The sequence below is a fragment of the Erithacus rubecula genome, assembly GCF_903797595.1.
Source record: "Erithacus rubecula genome assembly, chromosome: 6".
Lineage (NCBI taxonomy): Eukaryota > Metazoa > Chordata > Aves > Passeriformes > Muscicapidae > Erithacus > Erithacus rubecula.
Genome location: NC_136688.1, coordinates 57,614,972 through 57,635,484, shown reverse-complemented (window position 1 = coordinate 57,635,484; position 20,513 = coordinate 57,614,972). Strand labels below are relative to the sequence as shown.

Here is a 20,513-nt window from a genome sequence, read left to right as displayed (position 1 = left end):
AGAATCAACAGCTGTTCCAGGGCTTGCACACATCCCATGTGCCCACTTAGTGTCCCTTCCTTCAGTGCATCAGGATTCACTCCAAAAGTTGCCTCTTTCCAAGCAGTGTCCCATGAGCCAGGAGCCTGCAGTGAGCTGCTCTGGTCCAGGTTACATTAAAAACAAAATGCAGTTATTTCCCATCAGTGGGACAAGGATCTGACCACAGAAATGGAGTTCTTGATCCACACCAGGAGTGAGGCTGGGGTGCACACAAATTCTCTCCCTCCTGGGTGGATCTGCCCCAGGATCTCCAAGCTGAATGGTTTTGCTGTATCAGTTCACCTTGTGGTGTCCCCTTCTGTGTCTGACCACTTCCCCTTGAAGTCCCCCATCTGCATCCACTCCCCCAGCCCATCCCAGAGTGGACAGGGGTGTCCCCACTGCTGCCACACACAGGTTCCTGCATCCCAGCACAGTCCTGGGCTCTGAGATGATCCCAGAGCATGAGGATGCCATGGCAAGCACTTTTGGGGCAGAGCAGTTAATGGGAGCCAGGCCTCAAGGCAGTGCTGGAAACAGGAAAGGAGCCCATGTTAATGTAATTCCCATGAAATAGAGCTGAAATGTTGGGATTGTAGGATTGCTGGGGAGCAAACAAGATATTTGCTGCTCTGGGCATTGCAAATTCCCATGCTCAGTCATTTTCATGGAGTTGCCATTTTCCTGGTGGAAATGTGGCAACAATGAAGCTGGATCCCAGTGGTTGATTGGGGCATATTTGGCACATTTATCTCTGGGGATTCTTGTTGGATTTGGGTCCCAGTGCTTGGTGGGGGCACATTTGACACATTTATCTCTGGGAATTCTTGTTGGGTTTGGGTCCCAGTAGTTGGGGGGGCACATTTATCTCTGGAAATTCTTGTTTGATTTGGGTCCCAGTGCTTGGTGGGGGCACATTTGACACATTTATCTCTGGGAATTCTTGTTGGGTTTGGGTCCCAGTGGTTGATGGGGGCACATTTGGTACATTTATCTCTGGGGATTCTTGTTGGGTTTGGGTCCCCGTGCTTGGTGGAGTCACATTTATCTCTGGAAATTCTTGTTGGATTTGGGTCCCAGTGGTTGGTGGGGGCATATTTGGTACATTTATCTCTGGGGATTCTTCTTGGATTTGGGTCCCAGTGGTTGATGGGGGCACATTTGACACATTTATCTCTAGGGATTCTTGTTGGGTTTGGGTCCCAGTGGTCGATGGGGGCACATTTATCTCTGGAAATTCTTGTTGGATTTGGGTCCCAGTGGTCGATGGGGTTGCACATTTATCTCTGGGGATTCAGGTCTGAGCACATCCATGGATAATCAGACAATCCCCGCAGCATTCCCCTGATATAGGGAAGACTTAATGAATGAAACGTGGCTGTAACTGTGGAAACAGGAGCAGAGCTGGGGCTCACAGGGGGGAAGGTTTCCAGCTGACATCCTGCAAAAACAAACCCTCTCCTCTCCCCTTCCACCCCTCAGGACATCCTGGAAGGCGGCAACTTGCGTGTCCCGCTGCAGGAGCTGCACCAAATGATCCTGACGCCCATCAAAGCCTACAGCTCGGAGGAGCCGAGCCGCGGCGGGGAGGCGCATTCCCCGTCCCTGCTGGGCTCGGGCTGCAAGGAGGCGGCGGCGGCCGGAGCGCAGCCCCAGCTGCCGGGCTGCGAGGGCGAGTCCGGAGCCGCCCCGCTGCCCGAGGGGGACCTGCCCGGACAGTTCACGCGGGTGATGGGCAAAGGTGAGCGGCTGCCGCTGTCCCTGCTGCCCCGGGCCGCCCTTCCCTGCGCTCCTGCGGGTGCCGGGCGGAGGGTGGTGAGCCCCCAGGCAGTGGGCTGTGATTTTTGGGGAGGGGCAGCAATGAATGACCCAAGCTGCCTGTTCAAGGTTCAAGGTGGATAGCGTGCATTCCAAGCCCCGGGTCCAAGGTGGAAAGCATCCTCTCGCTGGCCCAGAAATCACAGGTTTTGCTGAGGTCAGGGAGTGGAAGATGTCCTCTGTCTTCCCATCCCACTGCTCCAGAGGGGTTTTGAGCAGCATCCCTTGGACTGCTCTGCTTGGAGCAGGGTAGCAGTGGTGTGTGGACTGGACATGAGCCATTTTGAGTGCAAATCAGTGTGTCCAAGCCCCTTTTTATGCCCCAGTTTGGATGCAGGACATCCAGAACACTCCAGTGCCATTCCATGTCTAGTGCAGGGTGTGTGGCTTTGCATCAGGGATAACACATTGGGAGGTAAGAGCAGCAAGCTGAGGTGGGGACTGATCTCCTGTGCAATATTCAGGGCTCTTGGAGCAAATCTCTGTGAGCTTGGATGTGCCCTAACCTTGCTGGAGGCACCTGGGGTGTCAGTGCTGGCTGCAAGGAGGGAGATCTCTGGGGAGGAGGAAGGCAGGTCTCATCTGCAGGAGGCTGGGAACAGAAAGAACCTCATTGGGATGCCACAAAGAAATATCAGCCTTGTCCCTATTTCCAACTTTTTTTGCAAAAAAATAGCTGAGATGTTTTCTATACAGAAACCTGGTACAGAATTTGTCCCCAGAAATTCTGGTTCCCTGCAGAAAAAGCCACACGTGGGGCTCCAGCCTCATTTTATTCCTGTGACAAATTCCAAAGTGTGGCACAAGCCCTGCCAAGATGAGATGTCCTCCTGGACCCTCAGAGGATTACAACAGGAGAAACTTATTCCTCTGTGAGCTCATTCCCACCTCCTTCAATGACATTCATTCCAAAAGAAGTTAAAATTCATCAGAGAAAGTAGGAATCTACCACTCTGCAATGGGGGCAGATTTTGGCCACGGGAGCAGGAGCTCTCTTGCCTGTGAACAGGGATTAATCCTGTGCCCCTGAGTTGCTTAGGTCTAATTTTGGGGACTCCAGTGGTGTTACTCTGGATTTGCACCATCATAACAGAGAACAAAGTCTGGCCCTAAATATAGGAAGGCATGGCAGGAATTGGGGAAGGGCGTTTTTTCTCACTGCTGAAAAACCTGCTCGTGGTTACAAGGGAAACAGGATGTCCAAGGTGTTTGTGGGACCCCTCCTGGACCCCACCTTGGTGTCCCCATCCCCATTTCCCTTCTGTTGTTTTGGTTTTTTTCCAGTCTGCACACAACTTTTAGTTTCCCGACCCGATGAAGAGAATATAAGTTCCTATTTACAGCTCATAGACAAATGTCTAATCCACGAGGTGAGTAGTGTCAGATCATCTAAAGCTGTTGTTCTCATCACTTGGAAACTGTTTCCAAAGTGTCTGTTTATATAAACCTTTCGGTTTCTAACACAAATATTTTTGTGGGGTATTAATAGTAATTGTGACAGAACAAGCTTGGAGCAGGCAGTAGCTCCAATGCTGTGCATGGAAATGTTGCTTCCCCCCACACACTGGTTTAATTGCCAGCTGGGAATTTCATCTGGCTCATGACAGTGCCATCAGCAGCTGGATGAAAGAAGGAATCCTGGGATGAGCAGGGGTGGTTTCCATCAGACAGAGCCTGCACCACGTGCCCTTGGGATTTTGCAGCAGGGATTTCACATCTGTGTCTGTCCCAGTGGATGTGCCTTGGCAGGGTGGTGGCTTGGGATGGCCCAGGCAGTGTCACAGGGCTCTGGCACACTCCTGCAGGGAGGGATGGCCGTGTCCCTGCTGTCCTGGAAGAAGGAGCTGCTTCCATCACTGCCCATGTGGTCAGTGAGCACAAGTGGTGGAAGCTGCGACCTGGGGCCAGAGAGCAAAGCCAGGAGGACATGGAACTTTTCCCAAAGTGCCTGCACTTTTCCCACCAGAGCCAGCCCATGTCCCAGCACCACCCCCTGCTCTGGCTGCTGCATTATCAGTGCCAGGAGGGAGCATCTCCTCCAGAGTGGTTTGGAGCAATCAACTCAGGCGCTAATTAGCCTCCAGATTGTCCTCTGGAGACTTCTCCTCTCCAGCAGAGACCTTGGCTGTCTAAAGTTAGCAGTGGTGGCACGTGGGTGTCCCTGTCACCCACAGCTCCTGCCTGGGAGCAGGTCTGTCCTGCCAGGGTGACCTTTGCAGGGAGCAGGGTGGGTGACAGGCTCACCCTGGGTGACCTCCTGGTGCCAGGATCACAGCCCAGCTCTGCCCAGACCCAAGCAGGGGGATAACATGCAAGATGCCACAGGACAGCTCAGCTTTCCAGATCCCAGCTTTGCCCACCCTGGCAGCATTTCTAGAGCCACATCCAGGCGACAAGTGTCACCAGCCATCAGGACCCACTGTCAAACCCCACTCTGCCAAAATTGGCAGCCTTGAGGCACAGCTGGGCTGTCACTCTGGGGCACAGGGAATGCTGCCAGAGCATTTTCTCCACCTGAGATGAGTAAATCCTGAAGAAAAGCTGGTGTTTCCCCCTGGATTTTTTGACAACTCATCGCATCACCTGCTCCAGCTGCTTTTCTTTACCCACACCCCCACATTCACACCTTGCTCCAGAAGAATATTCATACATTTCCTGTCTCTCTGGCTGTTGGGCAGGCGTTTACAGAGATCCAGAAGAAGCGGCTGCTGTCATGGAAACAGCAGGTGCAGAAACTGTTTCGGTCTTTCCCTCGGAAATCCCTCCTGGAGCTGTCAGGCTACCGGCAGCAGAGGAGGTATGCAGCATTTTGGGATTTTGGGAGGGGAGGGAGGGAATGCAATGGCCACAGCACAAGAGGGAACAGTGCCTCCCAGAGGGAGGGATGGGTTCTGCTGGCTCCAGAGCCGTGTTTGGGCAGGGAGAGGGTTGGAAAAGCTTCAGCAGGGAAGGGAGCACAGCAGGCAGTGTCCTTGTCCTCCTCCCATCCCACCCTGGCTCCAAACCCAGCACTTCCCAGCTGTGCAGCACATCCCCAATCCTGGCCTCTTTTAATGGCATCAGCACTGGAGCTTCCTCAAAAAGCTGTCAAGTGGCAGAAAAAAATTCTGGAAGCTTTCAGGGGGTGCAGAGCCAGAGGTGCAGTCAGAGAACCAGGCAGGGCTGTGTTGGGAACACCATGTTTGTTCACTTCCAAGGTGATGCTGCATTTCAGGTGATCCTAGAAAACATAAAGCTTGTGCCAAGAAAAAAATATTTAAATCACTTTTAACAACATCATCCATTGTTTCATTCTGCTTTCATTCTCAGTTTGTTGTAAGTTCTTTATTCCCAAAAAAAGTGTTTTGGAGATAACTGGGAATATAGGAACTTTAAGGATGAGATTTCAGGAAAGCACCTTTAGCTCAGCTCTCCCTAATAAAACTTGGATTTGTTAGGTCATTCTAACCAAATTTTACAGAATTTGAGAAGTCTCAGAGGTGACCATATTTGTAAAAATGAACCTCCTGGAAGGGGAAAGGGAAAACCCAATAGCAAAAGCTGAACTTAAATTAGACACTAGAGAATCCACTCATGAGAAATCTCAAAGAAATCAAGTTCCTGGGGCATTACCTGAATTCTTTTAGATCGTATTTAAGAACAGACCCATTTTTCAGTAGTAAAATAAGCTTTAATGAAAACCAGTGTGGCTCTGAGAGCTGCAGAAGGGAGGGAAGGCACTGGCAGATGGGAAGAAGAGAGGATGCTGCACATCCAGACTGCCCCTTTCCCACTGCCTGTGCAGGGACCTCCTCTGGGTGGGATGGGAGGCTCAGGACCCCTCCCAGGGCTCAGTGTCTAATCCTGGGGTGTGTTGGGATGGGTTGGGATGGGATGGGATGGGATGGGACAGGATGGGAGGCTCAGGACCCCTCCCAGGGCTCAATGTCTCACCCTGGGATGGGATGGGATGGGATGGGATGGGATGGGATGGGATGGGATGGGATGGGATGGGATGGGATGGGATGGGATGGGATGGGATGGGATGGGATGGGATGGGATGGGAGGCTCAGGGCCCCTCCCCGGGCTCAGTGGCTCACCCTGGAGTGGGATGGGAGGCTCAGGGCCCCTCCCCGGGCTCAGTGGCTCACCCTGGAGTGGGATGGGAGGCTCAGGGCCCCTCCCCAGGCTCAGTGGCTCACCCTGGTGCTCTCCCTCTCCCCCTGCAGCCGAGGCTTTGGCCAGTCCAACTCGCTCCCCACCGCCGGCTCCGCGGGGGCAGGGCTGGCCCGGAGGAACCCCCGCCAGTTCCAGATCCCCTCCCGAAACCTCCCCACGGCCAGGCTGGGGCTGCTGGGCCCCACGGGGCTGCTGGGCACCCCCCAGCGCAGCCCTGCTGCCAGCCCTGCCATCCTCAAGCAGGGCAGACAGGTTGGTTGACATTTGTGGCATTTCCAGCTCTTCCATCCCTTCCCCGGGAGCATCACTTGCTTTTCTTCTCTAACTTCTCCAGATCCCCACTCTTCAAGCAGTTTGCAGGCATTTGGGTTGTTCTCTCCCATTATTTTCCTTCTCTGACTTCTCCAGATTCACACTTTTTTCCTACTTTTCAAGCAGTTTTTAAGCATTTGGGTTGCTCTCCCCACTGTGCAGTGGGAGCAGTGGGAGGGGTATGAGCTAAGCAACAGAAGGGGAAAAGCTGAGTCCTTAAAGTGGTTTATAAAACAGGGAGAGGAGATTTTGACAAGAGCAGGTAGTGATAGGAGAAAGGGGAGGGTTTTGAACTGGCAGAAGGGAGATTTAGATGAGATGCTGGGAAAGAATTCTTCTCTCTGAGGGTGAGCAGGCCCTGGTACAGGTTACCCACAGAATCTGTGGCTGCCCCTGGATCCCTGGAAGTGTCCAAGATCAGGTTGGACAAGGCTTGGAGCAGCCTGGGACAGTGGAAGGTGTCTCTGCCCATGAGAGAGAGTAGAAACAAAATTACCTGTAAGGTCCCTTCCAACCCAAACCATCCTGTAATTCTACAATCCCAAAGTGGTTATAACCCCATGGCACAGAGGGCTGTGCCTTGCATCCCACAGCTTGTGTTTGCTGCCCACAGAACCTGTGGTTTGCCAACCCTGGGGGCAGTAACAGCATGCCCAGCCGGAGCCACAGCTCGGTGCAGAGGACGCGCTCGCTGCCGGTCCACACGTCCCCCCAGACCATGCTGATGTTCCAGCAGCCAGGTAGGCAGCACTGGTGCTTTTCCACTCACCCACAGCCAGGTGAGATGAGGGGAGGTGAGAGGAGCCGTGCCCACAGACACCAGGGTGCTCCCGCTGGGGTGTCTCTGAATTCCTGGTTAACCACAGGCATGGCTGGAGGGATTTTTGACCGTGTTGTGCCATGTTGACTCTGTTACAGTGCTGCTGCCTTGCCTAGCTCCTTCTGAAGGGGCTCATGGCAGGAGGGAAGGTGGCTCATCCATCACTTTTTCCCCATGGGTGGCTGTGGAGCCCTGGTGAGGAAGGGCTGCCTTCATGCACTCAAGGGAAATTCTTTCCACAGTGCGTGTGAAGGGAAGTGCTGCTGTGTCAGTGCTTCCTTCCCCAGCCCTGCCAAAGTGCTCCTGTACAGAGGAGCATCCTCTGATTCAGGGAGGATCCTGCTGACCTTGGACCCTGGACCTGGAGCATCCTGGCCCTGAGGAAGCCTGTTTGTGTGTCCCTTCCTCAGCCTTTGAGCCTGCCTTTTCCTCCCAGCACACCATTTACACCTCGGGATGGGGAATCCATCCCGAGTAAACTCACCCTCATCCCCACACTGCTGCTGGCCTCACACACCCTGAGTGTTAAACTGCAGCATTTGGGCAGCAAATGTTCTGTGCAGCAGGAGCAGCAGCTGTTCCTGGGTGTTGATTAAACACTGGCACAAGGGGGCATTTCTCAGGCTTTGCAGAATAAATGGGTTTCTCTTTGCGGTAGATGAGGGCGTAGGAGGGTTGGGGAGCCAGAGATGTGGGTTAAGTTGCAAGGAAAATAAGCAATGATGTGATGCTGGCCTCACCAACCACTGTTTGCCAGGCTGTGGGGGGACCTCAGCCCTCCTGGATCTCATCCCATGTTCTGTGAGCCAGTGGGAAGGGGGAGATGCTGTCCAGCACAGTAGCACAAAGCTGTGTTTGCAGGTTTTGCTACAGGGTGGGGAAGGTTCGCTGCTGTTTAGATTAGGATGGAGGTACTGGAACACTCCAAACTTCATGTGTGTGTCTTCTTTTTTGTGCTCACCCTGCAGGGATGTGGTGGGTGACTGAGTGGGAGCCATGCTGGTCCAGACAAGCAGACAGTGGCTCTGCTGGTCTGTGCTGCCATCCCATGTCCAAGCACTAACCCTGCCTGCACAGACAGCATCCATCCCCAGGAGATGACCAGGGCTGCCCCTCCCTGGATGGGGTTCTGCTCTTGCTCCAGCTTCCCCTTGCAGCTTTTACTGGCACCTGAACCCCCTCACATTCATCCCCTATGTGTAGCAGGGAGTGATGACTGCTTTTTTGAGTGTGTCTTGCTGAAGATGAATCCTGTCAGACCCTCCTGGGGCATTTTTCAGGTGCTTTTCCCACACGGAGCAGGCAGGCAGGGTCCCTGCAGGTCCCTGACCAGGATCTCCTCTTCCCTGTCTCCCTGCAGAGTTCCAGGTGCCGGTGACTGAACCTGACATCAACAACAGGCTGGAGTCCCTGTGCCTGAGCATGACGGAGCACGCGCTCAGCGGTGAGCATTCCCTGCTGCTGGGGCTCTTCCAGCACGTCCACGCCACCTCTGCTGAGCCCCCCAGCACCTGCCCCTGCCCCGTGCCCCCCAAGAGCTGGGACAGGCTGTGGCTGTGAGAGCGGGGCCAGACCTGGGCGTGTTCACCTGGGAATTTTGGCTCCTCTCGGCGAGGTGCCCGGGGCAGGGGGTAAAGCTGAACGCAGGGATTGCACCAGCACTAGTGGAGTCTGTGCTAATTAGCCACTCGTCAGCTTGCTAATGATAATTAGTGTTAGCTCGCTACTCTCGTTAGCTCTCGTAAAGCCCCTGCCGCCGGTGTGCTCGGAGGGGTCACGGGCTTTGGAGTGTTGTGCCCTTCTGCCACTGGATCCCCCAGAGCTGGGGGCTGAATCCCTGCCAGGGGCTGTGCCAGGGGCTGTGCCAGGGGCTGGCAGTCCACACACAGCCGGGGGTGCCAGCGGATAACGGGCACGGGGAGGGAGGAGGACCGGGGCAGAAACAAGCAGGGAAGATGGAAAAAGCAGCAGCAGCAGAGCGATGGAGAGGCTGGTGCAGCACAAAGCACCAGCACCAGAAGCTCCCAGTGCCCCTGGGCAACACCCTGGAGCCCCAAGCACGACGGGATGAGCCCGGATCCCCCAATTCCTGCTGCGGAAATCCCGGACTGTGACGGACAAGTGCCACCAGGAGCTCTTGGGGAGGACGAGTGCCACCAGGAGCCCTCGGGGAGGATGAGTGCCACCAGGAGCCCTCGGGGAGGACAAGTGCCACCAAGCTCCCTGCAGATCCAACAGCCCTTCCCAGGGACAGGAGCAGGAGAACAAGGACTGTGGGAAGCAGCAGGGCCCTGGCAGCATCGCTGGCTGGGAAAACAAGGACACTTCTGTCACCCGAAGCGTTTCTCCGGCGTGTGCCCAGCTGAGGCTTAGCTGTCTTGTTCCTCTGCAGGGTACTGTTCCTCCAAGTTATTTTTTTTCCAGGTCGCATTCCCCGAGCCTCTCCAAACCGGTCGTTGCTATAAATAGCTCTTAAAAAAATAAACCTTTCGGGGGAGAAAAAAAAAAAAAAAAAAAGCGTAACAAACCTGTTTGTTTTTAGTGTCGAGGAGGGAGGTGGCTGTGGTGCCCCAAGTGGTAACAGGGAATTCTCTGTTCCACAGCACTGTGGGAGCTGCCTCCTGCCTCTCTGCATCCCTGGGATGGGGTTTGGGATGGGGGCAGGGGGTGGATCAGGGCTGAAGGGTTGGAAGTGCTGTTGGGTGCTGATTTCTGCCCCAGGGGTGGGACAGGGGCTGCTGGAACTGGGGTCAGTTGTGAGGCTTTGGGGTGGGTCATGGACCTCTCACTTCTGGGTTTGGGCTGTGGCTGGATGCATCCCTGCTGTCACAGGGTGCTGGGAACAGGGGCTCTGGGGGGACAGAAAGGACTCCTGGGGGCTTTTTGTCCTTCCATGATCCTCAGATGGAGGAAAATTTTGCATCCTCTGCGGTGCAGGTGTTTCAGGGCTGGGTGAACTGTGGGCAATGCAGCCCCTGGGACCAGCTCTGTCCCTGCCCCCTGACTCCTGGTCAGGGGCACATGAGCTTGTCTCGCTGCAGGGGAGTCCCAGATTGTCACCTGCCTTGTGCCCACAAACCCCCTCTGCTCCTGGGAAAGCGGTTGTGGGGTTGTGCCAGAAGGCCTGGACCAGCTTTGGGACAGAAGCTGCTGTGGGGTGGGGACAGCTGGTGGCACAGAGGGACCAGCAGAGCAGTGACACCCCAAAACCCTTCTGCACCCCTTGGGGACATGGGAGGTGGTGGGGGTGGCCCTAACACCACCTCTCTGTTGGAGCTATGACTTGAGGGTGATCTGGGGGGGGGGGTCCATCCTCCAAACCCCCAGCTTGGGGGGTACCATACTCACTGTGGCTGCTCCTAACTCTCCCTTCCTGCTTGCAGATGGTGTGGACAGAACCTCCACGATCTAGAAGGCGTCGCCACAGGGACACTGGCGGGGACAACACCAACTGCTGCGGGTCCAGCGGCGAGGTCGGGGCTTGAGGCAGCCTCAGCGATAGCTTGCATCCCTTCTCCTCTCTCCTCTCCTCTCTCTCTCTCTCTCTCTTCTGTTTTAATTTTGTGAATGTGTAGATTGTCCTTGTGAACATATCATTAGACTTGGAATTTGTGTTGTCATTTATTACATCCATGCTAAAGGTCGGGATGGGGGGAAGATGGCAAAAAAAAAAATAAATATCTCAGCGACGATGATGAAGCAGCATGGGGAGGATGGGGGGGACATGGAGGAGGAGATGCTGACAACAGAGGGTTCACCAGAGCACCGTGGCAAAGCCTGTTCCTGGAGGAGGATACCAAGGAGCATGGAGCACCACGTGGGGCTGTGTGACCAAAAACCCTCTGGGGAGGATTTGCCTGCGCTGCCGGGAGCTTCGGGCACGGACTGACCCGGCCAGCCCAGACTGAAACAGAAATAATAAAATAACCCCAAAATTCCCTTTCAGTTTAGCCAAGAGATCTGCAGTGTGGAGGCAGCATTGTGCTCAGGGCAGTGGAGGGTCAGTCCCATCCCTATGCCCCCCTAGGATCAGGAATTGGGATGGAGTGGGGGTGTCTCACCCAGAGGAGGGTCCAGGGGGAATCTGCAAATTCAGGGACACTGGGAGAGTTTCAGTGTCTCCTGCCTTGCCTGTGCAGGTGCTGGGAAGCTGCTGCATCCTGGCTCCACACATCTGGCCCAGCCTGCCCAAATCCAGCTGTAAGGGGCTTTTCCAGCATGGCCAAAGAGGGATGAAGGAAACCCCAAATAAAACCCAAGCTACAAAAGGCACCAAATTGCAGCTTCACAGCCTTGTTTTCTTGGCATTAACCGTGTGCCAGCAGGAGATGGGGATGGCAGTGGCTGAGCTGCCCCTCACCTGCCACTGCTTTTTATAACAGGAGCAGAATTTGGTGTTAAATTGGTAAATCTCAGACCTGCAGTGATGCTCCCACCGGTCCTGATACTGCCCCGAGTCCTTTGATGGCCTAATAACAAATGTAAAATTAATTAATTGAGCTGATGGGTTGCAGCAATATTTGCAAAATGGGCTGTGAGGACATGGGCAGGATCAGAGAGAGCAGGGCTCAGGGGGAGCCCAAGCATGGGCAGGGCTGGGACATGTGTGAATCCTTTTGTCATGCAGCGTTTTTAAGTTGTTTTTCTAAAAAAAAAAAATAAAAATATATATATATATAATTATATATATATATACACATATATATATATATATATACACAAAAACCCAAGTGCCAAATGCAATGTTTTATGTTTGCTGTTCCTTGGTGTCCTGCTTCCCAGCAGCCAGGAGGTTGAGGGGGGTGATGGGGAGGGTGGAGAAGGGAAAACCTGAAGGCCAGGGAGGTTGGGAAGAGGTGTGAGGAGGTGAAGGCAAAGCAGGGTCAGCGCTGGGGACCTGGGTCACCCCCGAGCACCCCCAGCTTGTGAGGTGTGAGCAGAACCACCGTAGCAGGAGCCTCCCTCAGGGAGATTCCAGTGTATTTACAGAGCTGAAATTCTATTTATTCCTTCGCTGACTATGGGCACGGAGGTTTTCTGATTGTTCAGAGAGATTATTTTGGATATTTTACCTATTAACTTGCTATGGCTGGGAACCATGATAATGTCTGTTATTAACAACCACCAAATAATTCAATTGTTTTATCCTTTTGATGTTAAAAAAAAAAAAAAAAGCTTATTTTCCATTGACAGTGTAGAGGTTAATAACGACTTAGTTGTGTTTGCTGTTTCTTGTTTTGTTTTTTTCTGAGTAAAAAACAACAAAAATGTGGCTTCAGTTGCATTCGGGAAGTGCTGCCTGGCTCTGGCTGCCGGTGCTAAGTGCAGGCGGCAGAGCTCCAGGGAAAGAAGCTTAAAAGGGAAAGAAAAAAAAAAAAAAGGTTGAATCATAAAAAAAATAAAAATTATTTAAAAAAAAAAAAAAAAAAAAAAAGAAGAAAAAAAAAAACTACCCAACAGTTGCATGAGCGAGGCTGTGAAGTCAAATATTCAGTAATAAAGCGGCAGTGCCTTTCTTTTTGTATCCCCGCTCGCCCCAGTGACGCTGTCCTGTCGGGATGTCCCCCCCCTGTCCTGTCGGGATGTCCCCTCTCTGTCCTGTGGGGATGTCACCTTGCTGTCCTGTCGGGGATGATGTCCCCCCACTGTCCTGTCGGGATGTCCCCTCTGTCCTGTCGGGATGTCCCCCCGCTATTCTGTCGGGGATGTCACCTTGTCCCCTCTCTGTCCTGTCGGGGATGATGTCCCCGCTGTCCTGCCGGGATGTCGCCGCCGCTGTCCCGCTGTCGGGCGGGCGAGTTCCCCGCTCGGGCTGCTCGCCCAGCCCCAGCCCGGGCTCCCCCAGCGCTGTCGGGGATTTTTTCCCGGTGCTGTTGTCCCCCGGCCCCGGGGAGCCCGGCACACCCACGATGCGACACCCGCGGCGACACAACCCTGTCCCTCGTGTCATCCCCACCCCAGGGACGAGCCCCGAGCTCGGCTGGGCTGGGCTCTGCTGGGCTCAGCTCAGCAAAACCCCCCGAGCGGTTTAGCGGGGAAATCGGGCAGCATCCAGCAGGAAAATCCCTGGGGCAGCGCTTAGGGAAAGGATTTTTGTTGTCACCTTTTCTCCATGTCGGGTTTGGCTTTCGGAATGTGCCTGGTGGAAAGTGGGTCCCGCAGACGTCTATAATTTGCACACAGCGACGATAACACTAAAGTTGATTTTATACGAGTCATCAGAGTTTGCAAAAGTGAGTTTTATTTTTTGTATTCCTTTATCTTTACTTAAAGGTGAATGTGTATTCCTCTGGGAGGAATAGGAAGAAAAAAAAAACAAAAAAAACAAAGAAAAATACATTAAAAAAACAGGAATGTTAATAATGTTAAACAGAATACTTCCTCCCTTATTAATATATATAACCCTGATGTATTTATGCCTATTGTAAGCTGACTTTAAAGAGCTTTGACCTCTCTTCTGTTGCATGCCGTTCCCGGGCAGCCTCTCCTTGTCCATGCATGCCTTTTGTCCTGGTTTTTCTGTACAAATCTAGTGCACAAAAGAACTATTTTTGCCTAGTTAATGTTGCCGAGCAATGCCTATTTTTTAAAATTTTAATTTCTTTTTTTTTTTTTTTTTTTTTTGGTCATATATGGCAATAGCATGTTTGTTACATGTAAAAGCTTCCTGATATAAAGAAATACTAATGTTTGGAGATGCCAGTCTTTGCAAGTGTACAGTTTTCCAATGTTGTTCCCAGTGAAACACCCTCATGATTTCCACTTGCTCCGATGTATTTATTACTCATTTCCTCCCGTGTAACTAGGAACCATGGCTATATTTCATATCTGCTATATTGAAAGTGAAGGGAGATGATTAATACAAGGTTTTGTAACACTGGGGTGTGGCGCCTCCTTATTTATCCCCTTTTTGGCAGGCGGCTTTGGACTCCTTAAAGTGAAAAAAAATTGGAATTCAATAGATGTTTGTCCCGTGGGTGAGAGGGGAAGAGCCCTCCAGAGTTCCACAGGGGTTGGGGATCTTTATTTAAAACCTGTGGCAGAGCTTCCACATCCCTAGCATTCCCCACACAGCTGCTTCACTGTCCCTTTGGGATGCACATGCCCCAGGAGCTGTTTACACACAGGATTTTCCTTTGAAATCGGCAGGAATTGGGGCTGGAGCAGCTCAGAGGCTGCAGAGGCTTGGCCCAGAGCCTCTGTGTGTGTGTGGAGACACTTGGGGTGGGATTCAAGGCATGGTTTCAAACCTGCACATTTCAGACCCTCCAGGGGCTGGATCAAGCAGGGAAGGATGCTCAGAGCTGGTGCTGCCACTTCTGGTGGACCCTCAGGACCTTCTGCCCCTGGTTTTTCCTTATTCTCTCAAACTGAGCCCCCACATCTCCAGGCTGATCAAGCCCAGCTCTGCAGGCTCTCCTCTGCCTCATCAGCCATTCCTGATCCAGGTCCAGGGATGCTCTCCAGAGACCTCCTGGGTGTCCTGCTCACTGTCCCTGTGGTGGCTCACGTCCCCCATGAGGAGCAGAACAAACAGAGTTTATCCTGATTGTTTGAACACTTCATCTGCTGCTTCTCCTAGGATGAGGCTCCTGGTGAACTCTCCAAATGCTGATGGTGCCCAGACCCCAAAACCATGTCCTCAAGCTCCTTCTATTTAGGATGCTCCCAGGTATTTTGGGCTGGGCCACCCCAGAAGGGAAATATTTGCCATGGTGCATTTCCCTGTCCATGAGAGCATCCACATCCACAGCTGGCCATGGCTCCCTGCACTCGTGGGGAATTGGCCTCCCAACACAGCTCAGGCAAACCTAAATCCCAAAAATAAGCCATTTCCTTTCATGAACAGTTTGCCTTTCCAGGTCCCTGTGCTGCTATCAGGATGTCACAGCACAGGACTGTTCTACTAACAGAGAATGGAAAGAAAAAGGCAGAAAAACCTGGGTTGTAAAATGGAGTTGGAAGTGCTGAAAAGGCTCCAAGGAAAAGCCCATGGCAGCCACATGTTAGGGAGAGTCTGTGACAAAAGGAAAAGAGGCTTAAAAAAGGAAAAGCAGGAGGAACAAAAATAATTTCCCTGCTGCCAGAAACTGTTGGATGAATCCATTCTGGGCACTAAAGGATTTACCTGGGTGTACCCAGATTCCACCACAACTGAGCCCCATCCAGCCTGGGGAAATCAGGTCCCTTCTCCTGCCCAGCAGAGGCTGCAGCCCATATCCAGCTGGGAGCAGAGCCAGGAGCTGGTGGCTGCTGCCCCAGCAGCTTCTGGGCTGTCATGATCCCAGCAGGAGCTGGATTACCCCACACGTGTTACCATGACCTTTTATTCCATCTCTGCCTATCCCAAAAGGTGATGGAGAAGCAGCTCCAGCCCTGGGGATGCTCCTGTCCCTTCTATCTGACCCTTAGTTCCTAGTGTGGGGACAAATTCCTCGTTTAACAGCAAGGGGAATATCCCAGGGAACAACCTCTCAGTGGCAGCAGGCAGGGATTTCCCACTCCAGGGAGGTTTTTATGCAAGATGCTTTTCCAGCAGAGCTCCTCGGGATCAAGGAATAATGAATTCCCCATGCTGCTGGCCTGGCTGCCAGCCAGGAATGCTCTCAGGATGGACAACCAACCAGCTGATGCTGCTGCCCAGGCCAGCAGTGTGGCCACTTCTCCCAGGCTGGGAGCTGCTTTAGCTGGGATCAGCACACCTGGAATGGGGCAGGATGGGTGTCCCTGCAGGTAAGGGATGCTGCCATGGGATCAGCTGGGGTACCTGATACCCACAGAGCTCCTCATGGCCCCTCCCAAAGCACAGGCTGAGAGGAGCAGAACAGCAGGGGAAAAGTTTTAAACTAAAAGAGGAGAGATTTAAATGGGACGTCAGGAAGAAATTCTTTGCTCAGAAGGTGCTGGGGCCATGGCACAGGCTGTCCAGAGAATCTGAGGCTGCCCTATCCCTGGAAGTGTTCAAAGCCAGGTTAAGCAGGGCTTGGAATAACCTGGGATAGTGGTGGTGTCCCTGCCCACAGCATGGGTCTGGACAGACAATCTCTTTCTTGCAACCAAAACCATTCTGTGTTTCTATGATTTTCCCTCTTTTTTCTACAACAACATCCCACTGAGAGAGCCTGGTCAGAGGAGATGTGGTCAAGCTGAGTCAAAATCCCCATTTATCTAAAGAAAATAGATTTTTGGACTAATTTAAAATAATAAAAATCCTTTTTTAATATCTCAACCTGGCATGTAGCCTCTGCTTTTGGGCAAACCAGCATCCCTGTCAAGAGGCAGCACAGGTGGGTGTTTGCAGCATCCCCCCGCAGTGGGATGCAGTGGAAGGAGCTGGATGCCCTTCTCCCACCCCCACAGCCCCAGTGTGGTACCCGGGTGATCCCTGGGACTCTGGAAAATGCATTTCCAGCCCCTCGGGAGCCCCTGCTGCTCCTGCGGCCGGCAGAGCTGGGGCCGGGCTCAGCAGAGGGAGCCACAGACTGTGCGAGCCCCGAGCGGGAGCAGCCGAGCCCCGGGAATCCATCCATCCCTGCCCCGGGAATCCATCCATCCCTGCCCCGGGAATCCATCCCTGAGCCGGACATCCATCCCTGAGCCCGGGAATCCATCCCTGACCCCGGGCATCCATCCCTGAGCCCAGGCATCCATCCCTGACCCGGGAATCCATCCCTGAGCTGAGGCATCCATCCCTGAGCCTGGGAATCCATCCCTGAGCCCGGGAATCCATCCCTGAGCCGGGCATCCATCCCTGAGCCCGGGAATCCATCCCTGAGTCCGGGTATCCATCCCTGACCCGGGAATCCATCCCTGAGCCCGGGAATCCATCCCTGAGCCCGGGAATACATCCCTGAGCCCGGGAATCCATTCCCTGACCCCGGGCATCCATCCCTACCCTGGGCATCCATCCCTGACCCCGGGCATCCATCCCTGACCCCGGGAATCCATCCCTGACCCCGGGCATCCATCCCTGCCCGGGAATCCATCCCTGAGCCCGGGCATCCATCCCCTGACCCCGGGCATCCATCCCTGACCCCGGGCATCCATCCCTGACCCTGGGAATCCATCCCTGAGCCCGGGAATCCATCCCTACCCGGGAATCCATCCCTGACCCCGGGAATCCATCCCTGAGCCCGGGAATCCATCCCTGAGCCCGAGCATCCATCCCTGAGCCCGAGCATCCATCCCTGAGCCCGGGCATCCATCCCTGAGCCGGGCATCCATCCCTGAGCCCGGGAATCCATCCCTGAGCCCGGGAATCCATCCCTGAGCCCGGGAATCCATCCCTGAGCCCGGGCATCCATCCCTACCCCGGGCATCCATCCCTGACCCTGGGAATCCATCCCTGACCCCGGTCATCCATCCCTGACCCCGGTCATCCATCCCTGACCCCGGGAATCCATCCCTGACCCCGGGAATCCATCCCTGCCCGGGAATCCATCCCTGACCCCGGGAATCCATCCCTGCCCCGGGAATCCATCCCTGAGCCCGGGAATCCATCCCTGACCACGGGCATCACCAGCTGGAGCAGAGCCTTTGTAAACCCCCTGCCAGCTCTCCCTGCCTCCCTCCCACCCACTGCTGCTTCCCTACAAACCCTTTCCTGACCTTCTCTCCCTCCCTCCAGCACCAAGGCCATTTCCAGCCTTCCAGTGGTGAAAAGCAATGGGAAAGAGGCTGGGGAAGCTGAGCACAGACCTGGGTGCAGCCCCCCAGAGCCCAGGGCTGGACCCTACACAGCAGCAAAAACCAGCAGAGATCACAGAATTAACTAGAAGGGACCCACAAAGATCATCCAGTCCCACTCCTGGCCCTGCACAGACACCCCAAAATTTCTCCTGGCTCCTGCTAGGAAGGTGTGTTATGAAAAGTGTTCATTTCTCAGCATCTTTTGAACTCTGTTGTCTTTTTAAGCAGCCATGTGGCATCTCAGGCTGTGCCTCTTTCTAGAGCTCTTCAAGGCTTTTTGAAGCAAATGACATACCCAGAGCATCCCCTTTCTCAGCAACCTGAATTATTGACTTTCTGCAGCAGAACAAGCCCTTTACATAAATGTTTTTATAGCCTGGCTCTCTGTATTGCCTAATAAATTCCTGGTGCCTTTTTAATACTCAAAGGCTGTAATAATTTTCTGGTTGCTTGTCTGGAATGTTCTCCCTAACTACAGTTACCTGTAATGTCATCACATGAGTAAATGTATAAACTGTCCAAATGCTTCTGCAATTTTGGCAGGATTGGTGCAGTGACCATTTCCTTGGGGAGCTGGTTCCTGTGACTGGATCCTGAATTTTTGCCTTTTTCCTACCCACTGATGCAGCATGTCCTGGGGCTGTCACCTCCTCCAGGCACTGCTGCAGCTCTCCAGCAGCTCCTGCCTTGCTCCAGCTAAAGAAATGCCAGTTTTTGGATGAGCTGGGGGTTCCCTGGTGGAAGCAGGGGGTGCTGAGAGGTTCCCAGGCACCCACAGCAAGGCAGGAGGGGAGCACAGACACCCCCCCACAGCACCTGGGCAGGGGCTCCCAGGAATCACCCCCTGTGAGGCCAAAACTGCTCCACTGGGTTTTGGCTTGGCACCTCCAAAATAATTTTCAGGCCTTTGCAGTGGAGTTGGTCCCTCTTACAGTGGATTTTTCACTTTGGCTTCACCTGCTGCAATCCTGGTGTGGAGGAGAAGAGCAAATAGAGGGAATGTGGTCCAGCTCACCTGCCAACACCTCAACACCAAAAACACAACACAGAGTTGTTAAAAACTGCAAACAAATTCCTTGTGAATATTCTCTGTGCATTTCAGCAATATTCCTTTGAATACTGTGATTTATTTTCTGTCCCTCTCAGGCCAATACTTATTAACAGCAGCTTTAATATTTTATGCCCTCTCAACTCCTAAATCATGAGTGTAACTTTAAAAACAATTGGAAGGCAAAGCTTTTCCTAGAAGTTGTTTCCAGGAGCTGGACAGAAGGGCTCAGCCAAGGCTCAAAGGGCACAGCTGGGCTCTTTCCCAACTCCAACAGAGCTCCAGAGACCAGGGGCAGGATCCAGGGGCTGCTAGAGCTCATTAATCAACTCTCCAAAATGTGGAAGGTTGTGGAAGGGATGATCCCAGCCCTTGCCTGCAGCCACTCAGTCACTGGAAGGCAGATTTTTGTCTAGAAATAACCTAATTTGAGGTCTAGAGCTGGAGGAAGTTGCCTGAATTGAAGCATCCTGGTGGGCTTGGCAGTGCTGGGATAACTGCTGGGCTCAGGGAGGGCTTTCCCAAATTTAATGATTCTACAATAAAAACCTGCACCTAGAGGTGGAACACAGGACCAAAGAGCCCAGGATAGGGCACAGGGATTTATGGACTGGTCACTCCACAGCACAGGGGCAGGAGGTGATGGGAAACACCCAAAATAATCACAGTGACAGGAAAAAAACTCAAAGAAACTGCTCAGATGTGGGACCTTTGAGAAAATAAAATTGTTAAGGAACACACAGCACTGGAGAGCATTAGGAAAGGAATGGAGCACAGGATAAATGGAAAGGAATGGAGCACAGGAAAAATCAGATGGAATCCTGGGGAATTCAGGAAGTTCAGGGCTGGGGGAATGTCACCTTATTTAACAGGTTTGGTCCTTCTGTCTCAACTTTTTGTTTCAGGTTTTTGGGGGATTTTTTGAGCTATTAACACTTTGAAGCTGAATATTTTTTCACCCCAATGACAACAGATTTTCCCATGATTGCAAAAGCAGCGAGGCTCCTTCCCAATCCCATACCTTAAAAAAAAAAAAAAAAAATAAAAAAAGGGGGAAAAAAGCAAGGAATAGATAATTTCTTGCAGAAGAGCCTGTTTTCCCAGACAGCCCATTTCCCACCACAAGCACCAGCTCTAATGCACAGCTGTGAGAAAGACAGAGCTCAGCTTCACCACAAGGACAGGCCTTGCCAATGCTCCTGGGGCTTCCCAGGAGAATTATTTCCAAATAGTTCAGAGCAGTTGGATAAAAAAGACACCAATGCCTGGAGGAGACTTCATTCATCATCCCTTCTCTCTCCCTGACCACCACAGTGGACACAGACCCTGTGGTTCCCCTTCCCTCTTCACTGGGGCTGCCCTGCTCCTCAGAAGTCTGGGATCCATGCATTTTATTTTTTTTTTCCCCAAATCCCAGCAATTTCTGCTTCCTGGGAGGCTGGAGGACAGCAGGAATGTCTTCAAGCCAGCTTAGAAACTCAACCCAGCCCAACCCTGGCTTCACCTTTGAGGTCTCCTGCTGCAGCTGCTGATGGGATTTATTTGTTCATGTAACTTGAGCCATGAACCAGGTATTTCCTCAGGCCAATGTGAGGCCTCCTGAAGGGCACAAGAAGGGCACAAGAAGACTGTGAGACCCCCCAAATT

At 52.9% G+C, this 20,513-nt stretch overlaps 1 protein-coding gene across 4 annotated transcripts in view; it reads left to right on the top strand.

The window, feature by feature from the left end:
• Positions 1–12,653, top strand: part of SAMD4A (sterile alpha motif domain containing 4A) — a 98,012-nt gene extending 85,359 nt beyond the window's left edge. For 2 of the 4 annotated variants that reach the window (XR_013774538.1, XR_013774539.1), the window contains 8 exons: positions 1,504–1,762; positions 3,124–3,209; positions 4,518–4,636; positions 6,048–6,249; positions 6,923–7,049; positions 8,490–9,250; positions 9,281–9,522; positions 10,513–12,653. Coding sequence is in view for 2 of the 4 variants with exons in the window: in XM_079307839.1 (XP_079163965.1) it covers positions 1,504–1,762; positions 3,124–3,209; positions 4,518–4,636; positions 6,048–6,249; positions 6,923–7,049; positions 8,490–8,573; positions 10,513–10,541 (906 nt within the window). In the remaining 2 variants the exon portion in view is untranslated. The remainder of the gene's footprint in view (positions 1–1,503; positions 1,763–3,123; positions 3,210–4,517; positions 4,637–6,047; positions 6,250–6,922; positions 7,050–8,489; positions 9,251–9,280; positions 9,523–10,512) is intronic. The other 2 variants (XM_079307839.1, XM_079307838.1) reach the window with 1 other exon arrangement.
• Positions 12,654–20,513: the final 7,860 nt, after the last annotated feature.